Raw genomic sequence first — 24,845 nt, forward strand, 5'->3', positions numbered from 1 at the left:
CAACCAGTATTGGCAAGTTAGTGTTTCATATCATTAAAATGTCTGATGTGCTGAAAATATGATGAAAGGCGCAAAGAAACACACACTCGCGCGCGCGCACACACACACTGTTCTTACTTGAACTTTGCACGAGAGCAAAACCGAGTGTAGGTCTCGAGGGAACAGGAAACGACCCCCCCCCCTTTCAATTCTGCCCCCCTCCTCCGCTCTCCTCCTCCTCCTCCCTCCTCCGCCTCCTCTTCCAGCTCCACGCTATAGCAGCGAACTAGGCAGGCCAACTTGCAGAGTGCAGCTCAGCCTCGACAGCGGCTGCTTCCCACTGGGGGTCTTCGGAGAGCATCGCACTCCCCATGTGCGCTGCCGTGCTCGTTGGATGTTGAAATCGCGCAGTGCGCCTCGCCAGGAGCCACCATGTCCAACCCAGCCCACGACCCGTTCTACTCGTCTCCGTTCGGACCCTTCTACAGGAGACACTCGCCGTACATGGTCCAGCCTGAGTATCGGATCTACGAGATGAACAAGCGGCTGCAGGCGCGCACAGAGGTGAGCCGAGCGGAGACAGCCACGTCCCGTTTAGGTTGCGGTACCGGTGGGAGGGTAGCGCGCTGTGGAAGTCCGGCGCGGGCAGGATGGAGGGGACGTAAAGAGAGCGCAAGAGAGGGGCTCGGTACGGCATAAAGCTCTGTCAATAAGGAGGTGTGGATGTGATGCCAAAGTACCAAACATTCCTGAGGTGAAAGTAAGCAGGCTCCGGTGTGTAGACTACGCTGCAAGAATTATCATCCCCTGAAGTGATCTGTTTTAGTGACGAGTCTAAAAATGCTAAATGTAAGTGGGAAAGAAAGACGATAGGTGGAGGTGATGCTTTCACGTGGCCAATTAGTATGTTTAAAATTCAAGGCTTAATTGTCACATAGTTTGATAGGAGCTGAGTGATTCACGATCCACATAAAGTAGGCGTTACTTGTTACAGTCTTGATAAAATTTCAAAATCAGGTTAAACTGCACTGCAACACATATGAAATTAAAGATTTCAATTAGCACTTTTTCGCACTGTGATATATCTGTACAGAAAGTTACATATAGTATCAACAAAACTCAATAAGAAACTGAAAAGCATGCCTCAGGGGGTGGTCTGAAAGACCACTCAGGTCCAACCAGGCTGCATGGACTGAGGCAAAGTAGCCTTTGCCTTTTCTCGTGCATTTAATTAATTAGCACACATTTACCAACTGCCTGTTATTTTGCATATTTGCATACCTGGTTGTTTCCAAACTGCAAAAGCCAAAGCTAAACAAAAGTGCAGAGCAGAGTAGAATTAAAACTGTAAAATAATGTGTCCCTTGATTCACAATTCATCGCTGTGTCAATGAAGATTCTCAATGAAAGTGACCCCAATTGCAAAAAAGATGATCGTAATATAACTGCTTCAGGGTGAATTAATTCCACGTCAGTTTCCTGATGCTTCAACTAGTTGGATGCGCAGCGAGTGTTGCATACAGTGTCATTCAGACTAAACCTTTGATGATCCCACTGTGAATTATATAGCAAGCATCTGTCTTCAGCATCTGCTATGCGAGCACCAGTGTGTAAATCTGCAGATAAAAAGTTCATCGAACATGTCAGCTTCTCCGTGCAAGGCTTCTTTGGGGGAATGGATAGTAACAAAATGCAGTAAAAAGCATCTTTTGGAAATCTAACTGTTCACTTTTTGACTTACAATTGTTAAGGCTTCAATTTAGGATTATTAACTATTCATCCACCAATTGTTTCTCAGTTGATTAATTCACCATGAATGCCAGCAAATAGCAAAAAAATGCTCATTATAAGTTTCCAGTGGCCATGGTGACCTCTAAAAATGGTTTTGTTTTGTCCAGTGTGACCAAAAGATAATGAATTTGCTATCATAGAAGATGAAGAAGAAAGTCAGAAAACGCTCAAAACTGGAAAACAGTTGGAAACAGTGAAATTTGCAATTTTGATTTAATTTAAATTTGTTGTTTTTTTTTTCAAAATAGGTGATGATTGTTACCCTAATCCTATCAAACAATCAGTTAATCAACTAAGTGTTCCAATGTCAAATTGTTTTGAGTGATGTGACTGCTGCTGGAGGATTTAAGGCTGGAATTTGCAGCGAGATGTTAAAAACTGAGGTGTTTTGCATAAATATGTCATAATTAAATGATTTGATGTGAAATTTCTTAGTCATTTTGGAAATCATGTGTTGAAGCCAGAGTCCAGCCGAGTCACTGCAGCAGCTTGCAGAATGATGCTGACTTTCCCAAAGAGGAACTTGCAACTTTAAGCAGACCAAGGCAATGTTGCTGAGATGCAACGGCCCAGTCTGATGCATTATTCATATGGAGTGGCCCAAGCCCCAGTAGACCTCAACTCCCGTACCACACATACCCAGACAGCAAGTGCAATCACAGTGCACACTCACACGTGCACATACACACACATAGACCTAACACATCCTGCGTGTGTGTTAATGTGCCACCAGGAGTGTCCACAGCACAAACAAAATGCAGTTGGTAATATACATACTCAAGTCTCGTGATGTGTGCAGACACACACCAGTTTAATCCATTACTTTCATCTCCTCAGACTAAATTATATAATTGCATAATAATATAATTAGGTTTTTGTTCTCTTTGGTGTTCATAACATCTTTTTCTCCTCCATCTTTTTCTTTCTCTCCTCACTGGCTGGACTGTATATTATGTCTTCTCTTTACCAATGCAGTTATTGTTTGATTAAAATGCAGGTGGTGAATATAATGAGAAGTAGTGTCTTAGAGCGGGAAATAAATGCCTCGAGTTTTGCAATTTGTTTGCATCCAGATGTGCCATACAGCTCATTTCAGCCTTTTAACAAAATTATATAGCAATTATCTTCATGAATGCAAAGTGTAGCCATCAGTTTACACAAACCTATTGCGTGGGGAAAATATGTTAAGCAGTGAAAAAAGATTGTGATACAAATCTCTCTTTACCAAGCTTCGTCTATAATGTCCAGCGGACTTGTTGCGCTGCAGACAGTTAGGCTTGTCACAACAGGAAAAACACAGGTGGACTTAATAACAGTAACAGCGGCTCACTTCCATTAAACGCCCCAGTAAGAGTGACAGTGAACCAGCTTACACAATAGCAGCCTTTTTTTTAAATGTTATACAGCAATCATTAAAACACCTGTGGGTTTCCTGCTATGACATGTCAAAATGTCTGCTGTGCAACCAGTCCATTGTCCTAAGTGTACAAAATAATGTGTAGGCTTCATGAAACAGTCTTACTGAGGGAGTTTACTTCCTGGAAAGCGAGGTTAGCTTCTAGTCCCTTAATGAGCATGCGTGCCTAAAGGGTCATTCTGCTGCTTCTTTTATCACCGAGCTGCTGCTAAGCCTATCTCCTGTTAGATGAATTTATAATTTAGAAATGAGGCCATGTCAGTACGAGTGCAGGGTCAGGATGATGTTGTTACAAAACAGGAAGTTGGAGATGTTTCTTGGATAGAAAAAGAAAAAAAAAAACAAATCTGGATTCCATTAGAGGAAAAAAGCTGAATTGTCCTGCTGGATATTTTCTTGAATATTTCATCAAGGTTTTGCTGCTAGCAGCGGTTGCAGATCCATATCTGTGTTTGACGGAAAGTGCTGAAACTGAACTGATGCTTGAAATATCAGTTTGACTAACTCAGGTTTGAATATATAGCACAATGCTGACCCTTAGTTGTTGACATTGGCGTTGCTTCCTCTTTGATTGGGATCAGAATCTACTGCTGCATGTCCTGGTTTGTACATTTGAGCATAAAAGAGCATGAAATGTTATTACAACAAATAAGAACATATTTCAAGTTTTCCATTTTATATGGGCTATGTATGAAGAAATATATTAGTTTGTTTGCCTAAAACCCTTTCATACAAAAAATATGCTGCATGTTTTCCTACACAGAGACATTATGTTTTATTAAGTTTTTGGCCAGTTCGACTTCTTGTTAGACACCTTCAAAAACAAAACTCATGCTAATAAGTCAATCCCATGACATCAGGAAAAATCTGAAAGATGATAAAACAATCTTAAGTGAGTTTTTTGTGCTGTTAAACAGCACAACTGTTGTTGTAGAAGACAATAAGTATATCAAACTGATCTAAAGAACATAATAAGATGGCGTTCTTTTGTTGGAGTTGAGTGTGAAGAGACATATTAAAGCGAGTCTCTGACTGGATCTGTTGCTGTATTTTGTTGATCAAGTCAAAACGATTTCAAGCTTGCAAATAGCAGTGCTGTCAGAACTATCACCCAAATAAAGATGCTTAACATCGTGAAAGGACAGCCATTGTTGAGGGCAGGAATAGCTCCGAGCTTACTTAACATCACACTTGCTGGCAGGCCATCATGGCAAAATGACTCACTACGGTTTGCATTCTGATTGTTCTGAGTAGTTTCTTAACACGGGAAGCGACTGAGCCCCAGTACGACACCACCTTTTACAAAAGTGTTGAAGGAGTCGAATGAAGTCGCTCCTCTCTTCGCAAGTCTCCCATTTGTCTTATTCATGTGTGCTTTGAATTTGCTTGGCTGGTGGTGCAACTGCCGCTCACGCTGGCAGGCACAGGACTCAACGACTTGACACTTAGAGGAGACTTACCCCCAGAGGAAGTCTGACTCTGTATGAGTGGAAGTGACATCTATAGCAAAAGCTTTATGCAGTTAATCCGCCATGAGTGAAATAACTCGTTGTTAGAATTAGACAGAGACACGTTATTCCGTTCTCACACGTTTAGTGATGTTCGGTGTGTCAGAGAGAGTGGTTTAAGGTGTTACGTGGTTTTACATTTGGCGAGGGATAAGGGACAGTTGCACGTGGAATAAGCTACAGTGAAGTATTTGGTTGCAACTAATGATCGTTTTCATTATCTATTAATCTTTTGCTTACTTTTTCAATTAATCAGTTGGTCAGTAAAATCTCAGAAAGTAATTAAAAATCATCACAGTTTCTTTGTATTCACGATGTTCTTGCCCAACTCAAATATAATTTCAAAGCATATAAAACAGAAAAAAGCTTTGCTTAAAAAGAAAAATAGTATGTTTGATTAGTTGATTAGTAGTAGTAGTATAGTTTTCTGAAGATTGAATCATCAGAAAATCAGTTTTACTATAGTGATGATGAAATTACCGCTGCAACTAATTTTTATTTTAATAATGTTAATAATAATTAACCTGCAGATTATTTTTTCCATGAAATATTTTGGTGTGAAAGGTCAGTTTTTAATAAGCTCAAGATATTCAGTTTATATGGTTTCTGCTTTCAAAGTCCATAGTAGATAGAAATATGTAATAGGATTTCATACAGGTGAACAAACAGGTGAAACTGTTCCTTCCAAACGTGCTGAAGGACTATGTCTTGTTCTTTCTCAGTAACTACTTTTCACCTGCCTTGCACTCAAAGCGCACATGGAAATAGGGAAGAATAAAACCTAATGACACAATAAGTCCTGTGAGTTTGTCTGGGATCAGCGCTCACCTTTGAACTGATAACTGTGCTGCGGCTTTAACCGTCCTGCTCCTCTGATGACACTGGTTCTGTTTCTATCCCAACCTTATTACCTGCTCCATTCATACTTATTACCTACCTGGCTGTATTTCCGCACCAGACTGACTGCTATCCCATTACCTTCATTTTACACAATGTGAACCCGCTGTGACCTGGCAATCTAAACAGGCTTTGATGTGGATTTGATGCTATGCATACGGTGTGACCACATTGTTTCTCTGCTGTCGCTCGGGGGGCACTGGCCTCGGCGTACGGAGGCAGCTGCGATGATTTGTGGGGGAATTTGACACTTAAGCGTATGCAAATGGGGCAGTGGATTAACATTCAGAGGAGGAGCTTGGTCGACCTCAGCCGGTGTAAGGCCATTAGCATAGAGGACATTAATATTCAGCAGAAGAGAGCGGGGACACAGAATAACACTGTAAGTAAAACTACAACACAGAGGGTGAAACAGAAGGAAAACAAAAGCATTTTAATGGAGGTCCATAATAATAGGCAAGGGGCTGCGTTCAGAAACCCTCTCTGCCACTGCTGCTGCCGATGGTGGGTCTAATGGTCACACTCTTCCTCTGTGGACAGACATGCAATCAGTAACAGTGATTGGCAGGCCATTCATTGGATTCTTGTGTCTATTGCACATAGTTAGTCTCATTCTCATTATTCAAATGGGCCCACAGACCTGACTCATTGGCTTGACTGCAGAGCTGGAAGGACTGGAGTGTTCATTATGGCAAAATCCCTTGTTCCTGTCAATGGCAAAGTGGATCTGTTCCCATCAGCACTACGTGTCATATTGACATGAATAGGCTTATGATGTAGAGGTCAAGTTTGCACTGAGCTGTAAGGTTCACAGAGAGGGATTAAAGATGAGCCACCAAGACACCAAGAACACAGCATAAAATGTATTTCTGTGACAGTCTACATTCAAAAGTTTTCACTTTACCAGACATTAGATCTTCAAATAATAACTGATTCAATTAGTCTGAAGATTCTTTTCCCAATAAAACAAAACAAAAAATCACAGTTTATCAGTTGTTTGTTTTGTGTGACCAATAGTCAACAGATATCCCAAAAAAGGCAAGCAATCTGGAATCCTGGAACTAGCACATTTTGGGGCGAAAAAAAGTGATTTAAAGAATGAATGTTCAAAATTTTTGCTGATTAATTGATGATTCAGTAATCCATTAATCAATAACTGTTTTAATTTATCATGTCAGTCATCTTAATAAGTATTCCCAAGTCATATTCAATGTTTAAAATGCACACACACACACACAAAGATTTTATTTGTTCAGCTCAAGTCTCAAACAGATACAAAGAAGACTATTGTGTTGAATGCATGTTTTAATACTTGTTTCTGCCGCAGCAGTTTCTAATCTTTCATAAACAGTCCCTACATTAAAAGGTGTCTAAATAAAACATTAATGCCATCGTGAAAAACACAACCTTCCATAAAGTTTATGAAAACTATTCAAACTTAAACTTAATCGGTTAGTCGATTACTAAAAAATAAAAAGCAGCTATTTTGATATTTCATTACAGATTGTTATCATTAGGACAACATTACTATACGTTATTAGATGAGTTTCTTTGCTTTATGTGATAGTGAATTGAATATCTTTGGGTTTAAGAGTCCAGACAAAAACCAGTTCAGTGGCATCATCTTTGGCTTCAGATAACTTTCTAGTATTTTCTGACATTTTACAGACCAAACGAATAATCAAAACTAAGTAAATGTGGCTATATTTTTAATTTCTCGTATCTTCAGTATAAAGCATCAAAGTCCAGCTGGGACAGTGAATGGGAATGTGCTGCCTGCAGTTTATTTATCTCATTATAGCATTGTGTGATTTGTTCAAAACTTTCATGCATAAAACAAAGCATCCACCCAAATAAGAAACATTTCCACATTTTTCAAGAACAATTGGACTTACTAAGATGTGACAATACCTGGCCACACAGATATTTTTTTGCAGTGCATGTGTGTGAAACTGGCTGAAAGTAATTACCAGAAAGGTGTTGAGCATCACAGTGGCCTTATCTGAACCATTACTGTTGGATTTATCTACCATCAGGGAAAACAAGCCACTGCCAGTGTCACTGAAAAGGCTTCGTATGTGTTGCAACTGAGTTTTAATCTTTTCTGCTATTAAAAAAATAAATGTAAAGTATATTGTAGGTGTGGTCAAAGGGTTCTTCGTGTATTGTACAGTAGATGTTTAAAACCAGCCTCAGTGACACAGGAAATCTTTACAGCTGATTATTAATTAGTTAACAAGATACAAGCATTGAATGGACCGTGTTGACCTTAAAAAGTCCATTAAACTATTAAATACATTTAAATGAATGATTATCAGTTCTGCTCCCTCCCACTCACTAAACAAGAAAACAAATAAAACACTGAAAAATGGGGCCTGAATAAGTCTATAGCATTTGTTATTTTCTTGGCCAGAACTGACTAAACAGAATGATTATTTCTTTCTCTTTCTCAAATATGTGTTATTATTATTCACAGACTTACTGAAAATGAGCAGACATCTGCTTTTGTGGAACCGTAAAATGTTACCCTTTACATTTAAAAACAAAAACATTTTATATTTTCCTAATGCTGCCAGTCACTGAAAGGACTGAGCCGCATTAGCTGCAACCCCTCGCCAAATTAGAATTATTACTAGAATAAAAATACTGCTAAAAGGTAAGCAGACAGGCTGATAGTTTTGAAAAGAAGGGAAAAGGGAACCTTATCCCTAAAAAACTGCAGTTGCTACTGTTAATTTAGCTGAAAACCTTTTGTCTGTTTACCATTTCATTGCTTATGAAGTTACTCTTTGCTGTATAATCATTGAATAGAGAATAGAAAAGACGAAATTATGCATTAAATGCAGTTATGAGGTAAATTCAGTCTAAGAAAACTGCACATTCTGCACAGTTCAACACTACCCAGTCTCATTCCAAGTCATGGGTGACAGTAAGTAATGTCTAATGTCATTACAGTGGTAGACATTTAGATAACTTTATTAATCGCCAAAGGGGAAGCAAGTCCTGCCACTCATGGCAAACAGTGAAAGAAACACAAGTCTGATATGTCACAACATGTGGATGACATGCTGTCACAGTAATAGTAACACTGACACTAACACATATTCAGAGAGGACATAGCTCCGGAGTAACGGTGTAGCTCCAGAGCCTGTCTAGCCACTAGATTAAAAAAACAATATCTATAAAGTGGCTATATTTGATAAATTGATAAATAAATGAATTAATTGGTAGCTTAACAAATCACATGCACAGTGTGACAACATGAAAATGGTGACTCATTGTGATGACCCTGCAGAGCATTAGCATCTGAATCTTAAGAGTCAGATATTTCTCTCAGTAGATGGTGGAGACCAAAAACTCTAAATGAATAAATAATACTGACCTGTACCTGCTGAATGTGTAAATAAGCAACTGTTCACCAGGTGATATGATACAATATCATCACCAGGTGATACAAAAAAGAAAAAAAAGTGAATAATCAACCATTAGGGATAGACCTCAATACTGGCCCAATAAACGGGCATTAAATGTGGAAAGAACTTGTGAAGTAACCCTTGCAAACTATGTCAAAAACACAACTCATATTTAAGGGAACAAGCATATATTACATGTCATTCAGAGATTTCATAGCTGTTGAACCTGTTGTGCCGGTCCAGTAAAATCACACTGTAAATGGGATGCTCTGGAAGGATGTTCCCAGAAAATCAAAAAAAAAACAAAAAACAACAAGAAAAACAAGCTTCCAGTCAAACAATGAGCGTCAGTGACATCCAGCAGGATGCTCGGACAATAGACCCACCTTTTTCCTGGCCCTTTCCCATGGTTCCTTCCAGGCTGTACTGTCGCTCAGATAACAGAGGAGACAGCCAGGCCTGCGGGTCCATCTATGTCCTGTTGTTCTCTTTCTTCGATGTGGTTAGATAGTTTGTCCCAAAGTGAAGAGGTCACAGGTTCTATCCTCTCCTGCAGCTGAAGGGTGTTCGAGTGAGATGTTGAAACCCGCCTTGATGATTGCTTTTAAAACTATGTATCCTCGGGTGTAATACACAATGCAAGAAACTGCAGGTTAAAACAGACTCTCACATTTTACTGAAGCTCCTTGTGGCACAGAGAAAATTAAACGACAGAATGAATCATTTGTTCATGCCCTAGAACAAAGGACAAGTTATCTTGCCCTCTACAAACTAATACAATGTTCCTTTGTTAAAATAAAGTTGTTTTATGATCTGACAAAGTTGTGGTTTGGTTAGGCTGCGCACAAAAACTATGTTAGGGAAACACTGGGGTTTGGGTTATATTGCTGCTTTGTCCAAGACCTTCATCAGAGTAACTGTTAACTGCTGCTAGCTGTTGCTGCCATTAGCTCGTTAGCCCAGCTAGCCGTGCAGCTAAATTAACAGGCTCTGTCTAGAGCAGGAGCTCAGAGCAATGGGAGAGTGTTTAGGTTACACTGCTAGCACAGGTGAGCAGGCAGTGGAAGTGGACTCATCAGCCTCCCCGTGATCGTGTCCGGATTGGGACTGAACACAGCCCCCAAGACTGACAGAGGTCTGACATCAGTAAATGCTGTTGCCAATCCTCTGACTCCCGGGCATGATGATGAGCCATCCATGTTCCACATCACTTGAAAGTGTATGCATGCTGATTTTGAGTCATGGATTTTGGGAGTACAGCCTCATTTTAAAGCACTTAACTGTTTTTTACTGTTGCATTTAAAATAATTGTTGAAAGATTGTATGCCTGTCATTCTCATCTCAACAATAATTTTTAGGTGAGTTTCATGCTTTTCATTCATTGTCCTAATTGTCCATCATCCCATACTTTTCCTTTGCCCTCTTCTGCTCCCTTTAAACCGGAAGGAGGTGGACTTCATTTCTTCACAGGCTTTACTGGCCGAAGGACATTTATTTTAGTCCTTTAAAATTGATTTACTTTGATGCCACACACACACAGCTTGTAGAGAGTCATGTAACTAGTGCTGTATACTATGTTAAAGCTTGGAATATTTCATCATTGAGCAGAGAGAGATACAGTGAACACAGGGGAGACACACTGTACTTCAGATTAGTTACACCAGGAGCCAGCCTCTGCTCTGTGCTGCTTTCTGGGTGTTTCATCATTTTGCTGATCAGCTGTTTGACTTCTTGGTGTAGTTTACTGTTTTTTCTGTGAGATGAACTGAACTATTCTGAATAAATAATGAACTGACTATAAATATGACTGGCCTGGACAAGCAACCATATCTTCCAGGCGTGAATATGAACTAACAGTCCTTCAGGCAGTTGCAAGCCCTTTGCCAAAACATCCTGCACTTAGCCAAGTTTCTGCTCTACTGAAGTGGCATCAAGCAATATGCTGAATGTCCAACAACTCTGAGAGGATTTCAATGACCTTGACCTATGATCTCCCAAGACAGAACCAGATTTTCATATAAAAAAAATTCTTCATCACAATTTTTATCCTTGCTTCCAAATAAAATAAAAAAGTTACAGCATGTATATAGAACATCACAGGCAATGCTGCCATTCATAGAACAGCAGACAAATCTTTATTACAGTGGCTTCACATTCACGGTTATATATAACATGCTCAGCCTGATACATACATCTTGTTCTTCAGTCAGTAGATAGTTCGTAGCTTTGCAGTGCCTATGCTTAAGGAACCACAGCTGCTAACACAATTAAATGTTTTTCTTTTGTTTGTTTGTTTTTTTGCCAGAGTTAAAATGACACTTTATTAATCAAGTTGCTTTTATTGTAATAATTAAAAATAATGGGGCCTACAGAATTCTGTCAAAAGTTTGTCAGATGAGCCAAAAATAAACTTAATACAGCTGGCTGAGAAAATAACATTGAGTGTTAAAAGAAATCCCATACGGAAAGGAAATATATGAACATATATCTCAATATATCCCAGAATATATGCAGAATACATGTTGCATGTATGCCATATTTAGGGTCATATATGTGCATGTATGTGGATATATAGGAGATATGTGTGTCATATATGACCTGTATATATCCACACACAGATAGACTTTTTGCATATATGCCATACATAATCCCTATATCTCACTTTTTCACTTTAATTCAATGCAGATTGAGCTTTGCAGAAGTCAATGTATAAGACAATAGCTTTTGATTGCTTTATTGCATGCAGCAGTTTTTAAAGTGACCTCACTCTCTATCATCTATCATCAACTCGATCCATATCACGGCGACGGGCGAACTACCGACTGGCTGAGAAGGCTATAGGGCTCGAAAGTGTGACGTAGTGGAGTGGGAAAACCGCAATGCATTGTGGGCTTTGCGGGCAGCTGAAAAGTGTGTTTAAGCCGGCAGCATGCGTGACGCTGCTCTTGTGTTCTGTTGTTTTGTTTAAACAAGTTAAAACATGATGCAAACGTGCTGTGTCGTTAACTGCCACAGTCGTTCACATGATCGCTTCGGTAAAAGCAAACGATGGGCTTTTTCTCATTTCCAACGTGGAAGCAAAGCCAAGGACCTCGGAATTAGCGTTAAACTGCTCATGTATTTTATGATTTCAGGATTCACAAGATGCTCCTCTTTATGGTGAAGATGGCGATGCGAGGCTAATAAAGCCTCAAATTAGGTGAGATTTGCGACATTTGTGCTAAAAGTTTCAGCTTCCTAAGCAGTGGTGGAATGTACAGTTTATACTGTAGCCTTCGTAACTACATATATATCCATATATGCACACATACGTTACAATATATGTGTGCATATATGGATATATATGTACATATAGTTGAAAGACATATGTAGGGAGCCGATTTCGAATATGTGCACATATGTTGGAAAATATATGTGGCATAGATAAAAAATATATATGTTCATATTTATTATTTTCTTTCCATGGGGGATATAAGACTCCATGCTGCAATCTGGTGATAAAATCAATTTAAACTTGTATTTATCTTAATCTTGCTCATTTGAAAAGATTAAAATGAATTAGTTAACGTTTAAAAAAACATACCCCTATAAATGTGTAGCATTTGCAGATTGCCTGGCTTCTGGTAGCTGACAGCAGATCAGCCTAATGAGCAACAGGTGAGGGTGTGTTGGCTGCTGCACTTTACTGTCATGACTGCATCCTCCAGTGAGCAACATCTGAGGATGTGATGAAATCCAGCATTGATCAAGTTTCTTGTTAGGCTGTGGGTGGAAGTGTGTTATGTGCTGATTGTTTATTGGTCTAATTAGTGCAACAGTGGTGAGTACAGGCTGGACGGGTGGCATAGTGTTAGCATGTTCGAGTTAGAACCTGATTCTTCCTTTTGATCGTAATCTCTCATGTAGTGAGTAAATAATTTAACTTCCTTGCTTTGTCATTAATGCATTTTGTTGTTGTTTTGTTGTTTTCATCTTTAATGGTGTTTGTTGTCACTTAACCTGATGCCCTAATCAGGTGTTTCTGCTGCTGACACTGGCTTATTTTGGTTTCTCTTCAATGGAGAAAGTTTTGTCTGTTCAACAGTCCAAAGCTCAAAGATATTGAATTTACAATTGTATAAACAGAGAAAATCCGCAAATCCTCTAATCCAGTGTTACCCAAGCTGGAGGTCAGGGTCATGAGATAAATCTGAGGGGTCGCCAAATGATTACGAAGCTAAGAAAGAAGAACACAGCATTTTTTTATTTATTTATTTATTTTTTTTGATCCATAGAATTGAGTATTTTTTTCTTCTTGCTTGGAAAACGTTGCATAGTTTTGCTTCATTGCTTCAAGTGCTCACACCTCAAAGATATAGTCACCAACCAAACATGTTTGGAACCACTTTCTGAGTAAACGTTTGCCATTTTGAAATATTAATTATAAATAATCGAATTATAAAAATTATATTTTCTGTTGACCAATGATTAATCATTTCAGCTCTAATTATTTGCTCTTTTGAATATTAAGCTTTGTGCCAAATTTTTCTTTTTTAAGGAATTTAGCTGATGTCCCACATGTTAGTCAGTCACTAGTCCAGTAACTGGACAATGTTATTAGTGATGTTGACCAGTCCTGCAACCTCCTGGGTGAGAGCCAGTTCTGGATGTATAGTGAAGTGTTTCTGGATTAAAACAGCTTCTGTGTATTAACCTCAACCCTAAATCTATACTGTTGAAACAATCAGTGGTCCTTGACTGTGACTCGTAACTTCTGACAGCATAATGAAAGACAGAGTGGGAACGATACCGAAGTAAACTGGCAGATATGCAATTAAACACGCAAACTTCTTCACGGACTTCATTTATTAAGATAAAGTTCCTTCCTGGTGAACTTGCAGTGGCTGTTCAAGGGCAATGACTTTTTTCCCCCCTCTGCTGTATTCATTTGCTCTTCATCTGCATAATGTTTGCTGGTGACTGTAAGGTGGCCAAACGCAGCAACATGTTAAATTTGCATCATATAAAACACCTAAGACTCGAGAGGATAAACAGTGCTGATATCAAACATTAGTGTGCTCTCAGAAATGAGACGAAGGGGGTGTTGTCTGTGTAGTCCAAAGGGGTGATTTGTGTACTTTGTCATCCCGAGGACCCCTTAACAGAAACAGTACCTGTGTGGTTATGTTTTGTTCCAGGGATTTGTTATGCACAGAATTTGCACTGCAAGAAAACCATGAAATTTCCCAGACTGTTCTTTTATCAGACCAAATTTAGGTGTGGGGCTTTAACAGCTATTTTCATTTTACCTTATTGTTCTTTATTTAGTCATTATGACTTTTATTATTGGTACTCATTTGAATTGTTTCAACAATTTAAATGAGTACCAATGCACTTTTTGTCTTTAACTGGTATTAAAATTTGAATTAGCTTAGATTTACTTTAAAAATGCGAACACCTACATCACGGACATTAAAAAAAATCTGCTGTAGGTGAATGTGTCCTCCTGCTGCCACAAAAATCAATATGATCACATTTGTGCAGGCAGAAATACAGAAATATGGTTTTCTGTTTAAGATGTTTCCTCTGTCATGGGCCCTTACCATATGATCAAAGAAAATCTACCTCGCTAAAGATGATTTCAAAAGCATGTAGAGACTCTTTCCTTCTGTTAGGTTGTTATGCTCCCTAATAACCTGAGGCTGTTTGAATCTTTGACAACAGTAAAACTTTTTTTAGTTCACCAGCCAGCCAGGCTACGTGCTATTCAAGAGCTGAATGGGGTTTCAGACATTGGTATTTCTCCAAGGTCAGGCTCCAGACACGCCTACACTCTTGGAGGCTTTTCTGCCACAAGAGGCTGGAAAAACTGAAAAAAAAAAAAAAATAAATAAATAAATGAAAAAATAAAACACAGACTAACAAAATGGTTTGTGTTAAACATAGAGACATTAGTGGTTTATGGACTGTTAGAAAGATATTGTGTGGGAAGAAAGTTGTGGTTTTCTTTTATGTGGTTGTTTGGATGCACAGAATATCTATGCAGTAAATAAAGACATATATTTTGTGCACAGAGCATGATTCCAAATGTTTGGGTGTATTTGAGGATAGATACATATTTCCAGCACAAAGGGATACTTTTTGTGCTTTTATGTTCAGCAAAACTTTGTGTTTTCTGGTACCACATAGTGTCATCTGCCTGTCCATCCTGTATGGACATCTGTATACATAGACTTAACCCTCAGCTCTGGTGCTATTTACTGAGGATCCTCCCTATGTTGTCCCTCCAATCCACTGGATTTCCTGTAAATTCCCAGGGCCTGGCCAGCGCTGGTGATTTGTGGGTCGCTAGTGGGCAATTGACACATTGATAAATCCCCCCCAGATGAGGTGCGATCCGTTTGAATCAATAGAGCCTTATCGGATGACGGCCGTCACGGCTGCGACCATGTCGGTTCACCTCGGGTCCCTTGGAGTCGGCCTGATTTGTAGCGTCTGACAACAAACATCGTCACGCCACGTGGTTCGTCAGAGAGTCCGCAGGCGTAAATGAAGGCAGGACGTTGTCTGTCAGCGAACAATTGCAGAGAGGAGGTTACCCAGACACAGAGAGGAAGGTGGATGGATGGTGGATGGAACAGTGCACCCTTAGATTTTCATAGTTTTTTCATGTCACTTACAAGTTTATAACCTTCTACCACAGACAGAATAAAAGGAAAGTTCCTAACATTTTCTGCAGAGACTGAAATTGAAGACAACATCTACAGCACCATGAGCCTCCGGTGGGGCTTGTTTGGCTTCAGCCAGAGAATTCATATGGCTTCTGTCCACTGGCCAGGCTTTAGCTGTTCTCCAGACCCATCTGGCCCAGGTCCAGCTTCTCCTTCTTCATATCTGGCCAGTCCATAGCTCAGCCAGCCACGTTGTACAACTTGGTGAGATGCTGCCCAAAAGCTCCAGTTTGCAGGATTAATGGTTACTGATTCTAAATACTGTTTCCTGCATATAATGGCAGGTTTTTGAACAAAACATTTAGCTTTGTTAGCAGTGCATTTTTAACTTATGAAATGAGTGATTTGGAGAAGAGCATTGAAACTGCTGTTTGTTTTATTGTCACGAATGTTGAAAATAAATGCTGTTCGTGTCACATGAAATGTGCTTGTTATTTTCAGATTTCTCTGTTGTCTGGGTGGGAGGCTTTTTCAAACTAAACCATAACATCTATGCTTGGACCCTGCTGACACTGCTGTCAACTCTGCTCTCCGTGAAATACATGGTCTTTTTAGGTGGTTGTAGGTCTGAGCAAATATCAGTAGACTGCCAAAATGAACTACAGAAAATATTATGCTGCAAAAAGGCTCAGTTCCAGGAAATGCCCAAAAACAGGGCGGGAAGGGCACTGAGAGGAAAAAAATTGAAAATGATAGTAAAAATGAGCCTAATTAAGATATATTGCAAAGCAGAGGACTGTGATTGAAACTCACTTTAAATCAGAATGAGGGGGAAGGTGACAAAACCTCTTCTGTAAAACTGAATAAGAGGCATTTTAAGGAAGACAATATTCTGTAAAACAGAGAAGTGGGAAGTAAAACACTTTTCATTAAAACTCTAAGAGGAAGCTTAATGAATACCAGAGTCTATAAAACAGAGAGATGGGAGCCCTCGGGATGACAGCACTTCAAAAATTTATCTCCAACACTAAATCCAGGCAGTTTATGTCAAAATGGGGGTCATACTTTTCTATGAAATCTAACCTGTTTTAGCAGCAGGGGAAGTTCAACAGAGTCAATCAGGTGAAACACTGTTTTGTGCTTGGTACCAGCAATGTGATTGACTGATGAACGTTAAAGAGAAATTTTTTATTTTTTTTTCCCCACAATGAATGTATCCCATTAACAAGTATTTCCTGTGGAACAAAGCATGATACAGCTTAGTGGTGGAAGAACAACCTTTACCTTTAGTAAATCTAATACCACTCTATAAAAACACTCATCATTAATCTTGTGGGTTTAGCCGACATTGTGTTAGCATTCAGCTAGCATAGCCAACCATAAACTTATCATTAACAATTTTGTGATGCGTATTTTCAATGACGAGCAATTGACAAATGACAAATGAGAGGTGACAGTGTGACGTAGAGACCAGGGACGTTCCTAACTACTGATTTCCCATACGTTTGAGCTGAAGTTTAAACGCGCACTAGCCGACTAGTCAAAGAAAAAACTTAGATAACAGTCAAAATTGAACATAACGTAAACAATAAGGATGACATAAAACATTGTGTATATTTGAACCATTTGAACAGCATAGATGCAGCAGTTAACTGGTGTTGTTAGCATTAGTGATAGATGCTGTTGTTTTTCTATAAACCAGCGTTTGACGAGGAAGACTTTACATTTCATAGCAAATTTTGTGTAATTTTAATACATACTATAGCGACTAAGCCTAAATTCAAAGCCACTGCACATGCTCACTGTAGCGCCACTTAGTGGTGTCTCGTGAAATGACAGAATTTGGCTTCCGCACTTTTTCCACATTAATGCTTTTGAAAACCTTCAGTTAGAGTTAGAGCATCATTCAGCTAGGGGTGCTGTAGCATAAATCAACCACACCATTACACTGGGTGGTGTGTTACTTCATTAAAATGAACATGGTCACTATGGGTTGTTATGAGCCGATCCCACATACTCCCTCCTGTTGCTGTCACTAGCATACCAAATATGCAGCTGTTCATGTTTAGATGTTTTTAAAATTTTAAAGGCCTTTTGATGAGATTTGCTGAAAAATATAGGACAATGCCAGCCTTGTCCTGTGTACAGACAGTATTTGGCACAGGAGTGATATTGATTTCTGTTATGTTAAACCTCTTGTGTCATTAAAACTAGTTCAAGTAGAAGGGTAGAAATTCACTGCACTGAGAAGGATCATCTTAATTCACATACACTTAGGGTGTGTGTGTGTGTGTATGTGTGTCTTGTTGACCCTTTGCTTTGACGGTCAATCCCAGGAGCTCCCACCCTCATGGTACTGGATTATGGCCTGAACTCAATCTGAATGCAGAGTAACACCAGTCTGTCTCATGTTCGGCCTGTTTTGTCCTGTCCTGTCACTCTTCTCCAGCCGTCTCTTTAAAATAGATGTATGCGCATGAAACAGACACCACACACATGCTTGTTGTTCACACCTGCTGAGTCTAGCAGTATGACACAGTCAGTCAAACACACACTCAGACAAACACACACGGCAGCTCATGCATTTGGTTCCCAGTGGACAGCCAGTCAGTAGTGCATCCACATGCACACAGACTATCCTGGCATGCATCCACATATCCATTTGTTGAACTGTGAAGGTGGCTGATTTAAACAGTTACACTGAATTGCCTAATGGGAGCACTGTAAGTATTTGTATTTTGCCATACATTACATTTTATATTTTAGACACAGCTGGTCCAGTTTTGATGAAACTTGTTTTGAAACCTGAAGCGAAAGAGCCAACATCAGCTTGTCAAATGTGAGGATTTGCTGTTTTTCTGAGCACATCATTGTTAATTGACAGTAATACAGAAAACAAGCATTTTTTGGAAACTGTAACTGACATTTTTAACCATGTTAAAATGATACTGAGGTCTTTTTAGTTTCCAACCTTGTCTTGGGAAGATGATGTTTATTTAAACAAAATGGATTTTTTTTTTCCCAACTGAGCACGCACTGCAGCATTTTCTAGCATAAAATCTGATTCCTGTTAGAATTCTTCCTGTTAGAGTTTTTAGAAGTATAAGATTTGGATGTGATTGGGCAATCTGGCAAAAAGGACATTAATACCACAATCTCTATGATTTGCCTGAAAAGTCAATTCTGGTCGCCTCCAAGATCCATTAGAATATAAAATTGTCAAATTGCACACCACTAGATTTGAAAACTTGTTTAATTTATCTGTACTTGATCTTGCCACAAAGGACAAATCTAACCCTTCCAAAGTGTATTTGTTAAAACTCCACTGTGGACTGTTCTTCAGTCCACACTTCATCCGATTGGTCTGCCAGGCCTCCCCACTAACTCATGATGACCTATTGATTGAACAGGCTGGGTGAAGGTCCAGTTCTAGGTCTTCCTAGCCACATCACTCACTTCCTCTTTGCATGAGACTCATTGTGAGACACGTTGACCTGCCGGTGCTCCGGGCGCTGCTTATTGGGCTTGACACTGCTCGATGGTGACAATGCTAATTGTCAACATCTGGGAAGTGCTTGCCATCCCTCAGCGCTGTGCAGAATGAAACGCAGTGATCTGTCATAATGTGTCAGAGGAAATTAGCATCAGTCAAACATCAGTGGGTGGAAGGGCGAGAGCGGGGGGAGTGGGGGCTGTACCGCCAACATTATCTGAGGTTTTCATGAGGAGGGGGGGGGAGGGTGAAAGGCTGTAAGGGAGTAATTTCAGGGTAAAGAGATTTACGGGAAAGTGTTTCCTCACAAAGTCGCTAACCCTACCGCGAGAACATGACTTCTTTTGTACTACAACTACAAGCACTACTACTACTACTACTAAAATAATACCACTTCTTACACCTTCCACCTCTAAAATTACTACTACAACTAGTGTTACTGTTACTGTTACTAAAACTACTGACAGTCTCCTCAGTACTTCTGTTACCTACTACTGAAAATTAGAAAAGTATTTTTACCACAGTTCATACTACTACTGCTATCTTACTATTGACTATCACTTCTTCCAATGCAACTATTAGAATTCTGCTACTACTACAACTTCCACTACATCTACAGTTATTACAACCACATCTACTGGTGGTATAAAGCTGTTGGTCAGTATTTCAGACTAGTAGGTGCCACAGGCAGGGCTCTCCCATAGTCCTGGCTTAAGAAAAGTAAAGGATATTACCAGGCTTTGGGTTTACATCGACCTGCAGGGGAGGCTTATGCCAGCAGCCAGCAGCCAGCATCCTCTTTGAGATCACTTCTTTAAACATGAGTCGTAGACTCATTTTTATATGCTTTCAGTTTCTTTTTGTAACTATCAGCTATTTGTTCCTATCCTTTCACACTGTGATGTCCTTGTCGTAATTTGTTTTATGCACATAATGTATTTGACTGTTTTATCTTTCATACTCGATCGCCCTTTGTGAACTTGGTGATTCAAATAAAGCTCAACAAGCCAATTGACAGTGAAGGGGAAAACTTGCTCCACACTGCTGACTTTGTATGTCAAAAAGCAATGTTCTTTTTTTTTAATCTGGTCTCATGGAAAAGTCTGCATAGTGACAATATCTTTGTCTTATCAGAATGAATATATTGAATTTATGTAAAAACAACAACAAAAAAGCAATAGCACAAGAGCAACAACCTGGATAAGGGAAATTCACTTGTTGGTTATTAAATGAAAAGAACAAAATGAAGAGTTTCATACTGAAACAAGCCGCGGTTGTTTTAAAGAACAGAGGGGTAGCAAAGAGACATGCTTTTACATATTCTGTGTTTTAAAGATTTAGGTGAGCTAAAGAGAATGATTCTTAAGAAAAACATAGTGTTGATTGATGCCGAGGGAACCCTGCGTCTGTCTAAGTGTTGTATTCTTTTTACCTTTCAACAGGAAAGTGACAGTTTGTGGTGGGACGCCTTCGCTACAGAATTTTTTGAGGAGGACGCCACTCTCACACTCTCTTTCTGCCTCGAAGATGGACCAAAGAGATACAGTAAGAGTCCTATTGTATTGTTGCAGTAAGAGTCCTACCTATTGTATTTCAGGAAGCCACTAGTAATATTACAACAATCATATGTATTCTGAATGTATTCTAAAAAATTTTATTCTTTGGAAAGAAAAGTCCATCAGTTCAGTTTAAACCTATAGGGAATGCGGAGAAACATTGGTTGTATTTCATTCACACGTCACTAAATACTGCAGCTTTTGGTTGATGGCTTGCCAGCTCAAAGCTTCAATATTTGACGATCTGACATTGAGACTCAGCAGCTATCTTTCTCACTTGCTTCACCTTTGAATGGAGTATTACAGAGCAACCATCAAGAAAAAAAATCACTCATACTCACATAGCTCAGTTTGTGGTGCTCAATCAGTCCATTCAAACTGATTTTTTGAAGAAATAGGTGTAAAAAAAAAAAATAATGTATTTCCGCTTTACTTCAACTCACTTTGTTTACTTCCAGTTAAGTTATTGATTTCCTACATTTCTCAAAATGCCTCTAAGAAAGAAAGAAGAGCTAACCTGAAAAGAAAAGAAAAGATCTCTACACTGAGTCAAACATTTCTGCATTGTGCTCTACTGAGTCTCTGTCACTGAGAAAATTGGTATCTCTCCATCTTCTAACAATAGTTTTCTCTCTGTGTGTGATTGCTGAACATTGCAGCAACACCACATGTAACTTCTGGTAACCTCTCTATGAAAATTTCATCACAAGTCTCTATTGTGGTCTGTGCTTTTTAAATAAAAATGCAAATGTAAACCACAGTCTTGAAAATAGGCAAATTACTGGGTATATGTGTAGTAAGACACTTAACAAAACATTTCCTTTTGTACAGTTTCATAATGGAAGTACTTCATGACAGCGTGTTGTTATCTTGTCACTTTTTATCTGAAAGTCTGCAGAGGACCAACTGATATCATGCTGTAAATATTTTATTTCCAATAGTGTTGAGAAGTTGGAGTTGGGCTTCCAGGGTTCCAAATGTAAAAATATTGTTTATTTTCTGCAGGATGAGCACTTCAAAGATTGTACAAACATGAATCCCTAATTGTTGAATTATTAGGCTCATTAGGAAGAGTGGGTGTGTTACAGTATATCCGTCTCTTTGGTAAAAATGTCAAATCTACAAACTAAATCTAAACACTGTACATACCATTGAGAGGTTTTAGGGTTTTAGAGTTAAGTCAAATAGCTTTTGTCATTGCGGCACTGATAGTCAGCTGAAGATCAAGATTTGCATTTCATAATAATGTGATAAAACATTTGCAGGTAATCTGTTCATTTTCATATTTTGGGTCATTTTGGATGAATTTGGCGAATGTTCTCAAGTGCAACAACAAAGGGTTTTCTATAGCTCGGATTTGCACCTCTACCTGACTTCCTCTCCATAGCAACAGGGACTGAGGCTCATTGGTACTGTAGTATTTAGATCCAGTTACTACCAAACAAACCAAACAGATGAAACATGCTTTCTTAAAAACAATATTTAAATAATTAAAACCTATGGCGGGAACACAAACTTGTAGTATCTTCAACTTACATACTGTAATATCATATCCAGAGATAGTATTCATCTCACATCATATTGGTTTCATTCTAAGGTTTCAGACGTTTAAAAAAATCTTACATTTCGTTTGAGAGTACTCATTTGCATTTTAGTATGAAGTCTAAGATGCAGCCAGGCGGTCAGTTATCAGTTAGGCAATCAGTAGTAACACTGAACAGAAGAACAGCCAATAATTTCTCTTAAAAGTCTGAGCATCCTAACTCTAGCTTCTTAACACAGAGACACGAGTGGTATCGATCATACTGCCTAACTCTCAGAAATAAGACAAATAGTTGCTGTTAACATATTGCCTTTGGTCAAATTTCCAGGTAGGAAGAATTTCAGGAAATGTTCTCAACGCTTGAGTCTATGTACCAAGAACTCAAGTTAGCTACACCAAGACTGCAGCTACAGTATGTGGTCTTCAGCAGCAAATGACAGAGCAGTGAGGCTGTTATTGAGTTTGTGATATTGTCCCCTTCATCTCATCTGCATAGGTTCATGTTTTGATATCTGAAACATATTGAATATCACACAGACATAGATAAGGACGTGGTGCTCTGAAATGAGCAGATGTGTGTAGCATCTGCTGGTTTTTGTGTGTCTTATTGTGTATATGTGTGTGTCTGATTCAGCTCAGTCATTGAGGAGGAAGAGAGGAGAGAGAGAGAGAGAGAGAGGGAGAGAGAGAGAGAGAGGGAGTGCGGGATTGTTGTGAGACAGGCCCTGCTTTGCTTTTCAGATGTAAAAATAAAAATCCCCAGTGGTGTAGAGCCGGTAACCCTGTTCCCCCAGGAATGGGAGGCTTAACACCATGGCGATGATGACTCACCACCAGTCGCAAGCGTTACTTGATTCACATTCAGGTGCATTAAGTTGCACAAATACATCATCCAGGAAAAATTCACTACCATCATATACCCAGCTACAGATCTGACTCAAGAAAAACTAAGAATGACACCCGCTGAAAGCAGTGGTGTTGTCTGTCAAGCCACTGCGTTAGCATCATCACATGTAGAAAACGGCAATGAGTGAATGAGTGATGGTCATGTAGGTTCCATTTAGCTATTTGCCTACTGCTGCCTATAGTGACTGAACAACTGAGTGTGATTTGTCTGGTAGGAGAACTTCAGTGTGTTGCTCAAGGTTGTATGAACTGTTTTGTCCTGTTAACCCGTTAACATTCCATAAACGATGATAACAGCCACAGATTCACTCACTGAAATTCTTAGGCTCTTGTGATCCCTGCTTACACATTTTAGACACAGTTTACCAACTGGCTCTGCATTTTTTTTCAAATTCATAGATTAGTCTGATAGTTATTTTCCAGTCTTTCTCAGCCTATACTGAAAACTTTCATATCACCAGAACCGTACACTTTAACTTTATACATGTTTAAATTTTCAGTATTTCTGACAGTGTTTGGTTTAGGTTTGAGATATTGATTGCTGAAATACAACCACATGTAGTGTGACTTTTCACTTCATTAGGGGGAATGGATTGAAATGTTCTGAATATCTCTGTGTACTCATATCTAAATTCGTGTATCAGGATTTTGAAAAAGTGGAGAAAACTAGAACTTGTAAATACATTTAAAGTGAATTCTGTGCACCAAATGGGATGTAAAAAAAAAATTACTAAAAGGCTTTTTTGTAGCATGACTATGGCCACTTTGACCATAATGGTACCAAAATGCATATAAATCTTCAATAATTTATGTAACTATAAACATACTGTCTTCACTCACTTTGCAACAGAGCGTTAGACATTTGCAGCATTTGGATGTGTTTTTCAGCAGGAAAACAGCAACACAGAAAAGCTTTTTTTTTCTTAACCTTTTCTATTATACAGAATTATTCTTGTGGCACAAAAATTTCTGTCCTGTGTGTTATCACAGGGCTTTGGACTCCTGCATCCTTTGTTTTCTGATTTTACTCTTGGCAGTCCTGAAATTTAAAGTCACTCTGCTGTTGCCCTGATTGTTAGTCACTCTGTACAAGAGCATCAGATAACTGCCTAACATATAAAATGCAAATGTGACCACCAGTGGCCTCACTCTGAAATAATCTTTGCTTGCAGCCCTGTGAACAGTGCAGATATATGTAGTTATTGACAAGCAGGTCAGAGCAGCGCTGACCAGTGGAGATGTGAGGGTGTAGGAGGTACAGAGTGGTTACCAGTGGTTAAAAGGGCCAACCATACATGTTGGAAGAGTTACAGCAAAAGGTTGTAACATTTTTCAGTGCAGCAAGACAATTGGACTGAGGTGCACAATATGTTTTAAAAGATGTTTTCGGTGTGCAGCAGTATATGTGCTTGTTATTACAGAGCCTACTGTTTTTTTAAACTCAAGAAAAAATATTTGCAAATTTGAAAAGTCTTTATATTTTGTGTAAAATTCATATAGTTATTTTATTATAGTGTAGAGAGTTAGAAAAGGTCACCTTGGGAGGTGGTTGGCATGCGATTGGATGGATCAAACACTGTTTCCCGCAGGAGACCAGGGTTTGAGTCCTGTGTGTAGCCAAATGTTAGTTGCCTTGCCTTGAACAAGTAGTTTGTGTACTAAAATCTTAACAAGCTGTATCTGTTCTACATC

General features: G+C 39.1%; 1 protein-coding gene and 1 long non-coding RNA gene across 5 annotated transcripts in view; one reads left to right on the top strand and one right to left on the bottom strand.

Annotated features, from left to right (window-relative positions):
* The first annotated feature begins 231 nt into the window (after positions 1 to 231).
* ldb2a (LIM domain binding 2a) overlaps positions 232 to 24,845 on the top strand; it is a 79,961-nt gene continuing 55,347 nt past the window's right edge. For all 4 annotated transcript variants that reach the window (XM_046407215.1, XM_046407216.1, XM_046407217.1 and 1 more), the window contains exons 1-2: positions 232 to 543; positions 20,591 to 20,693. In XM_046407215.1, coding sequence (XP_046263171.1) covers positions 412 to 543; positions 20,591 to 20,693 — 235 coding nt within the window. In that variant the 5' untranslated portion in view covers positions 232 to 411. The remainder of the gene's footprint in view (positions 544 to 20,590; positions 20,694 to 24,845) is intronic.
* On the bottom strand, positions 6,011 to 9,582 carry LOC124068752. The gene is made up of 3 exons (XR_006844968.1): positions 9,392 to 9,582; positions 6,233 to 6,391; positions 6,011 to 6,122 (listed from the first exon to the last, which is right to left on the bottom strand). It is a non-coding gene; the product is annotated as an uncharacterized LOC124068752 (long non-coding RNA).

This window comes from Scatophagus argus, chromosome 12 (genome assembly GCF_020382885.2).
Source record: "Scatophagus argus isolate fScaArg1 chromosome 12, fScaArg1.pri, whole genome shotgun sequence".
NCBI lineage: Eukaryota > Metazoa > Chordata > Actinopteri > Scatophagidae > Scatophagus > Scatophagus argus.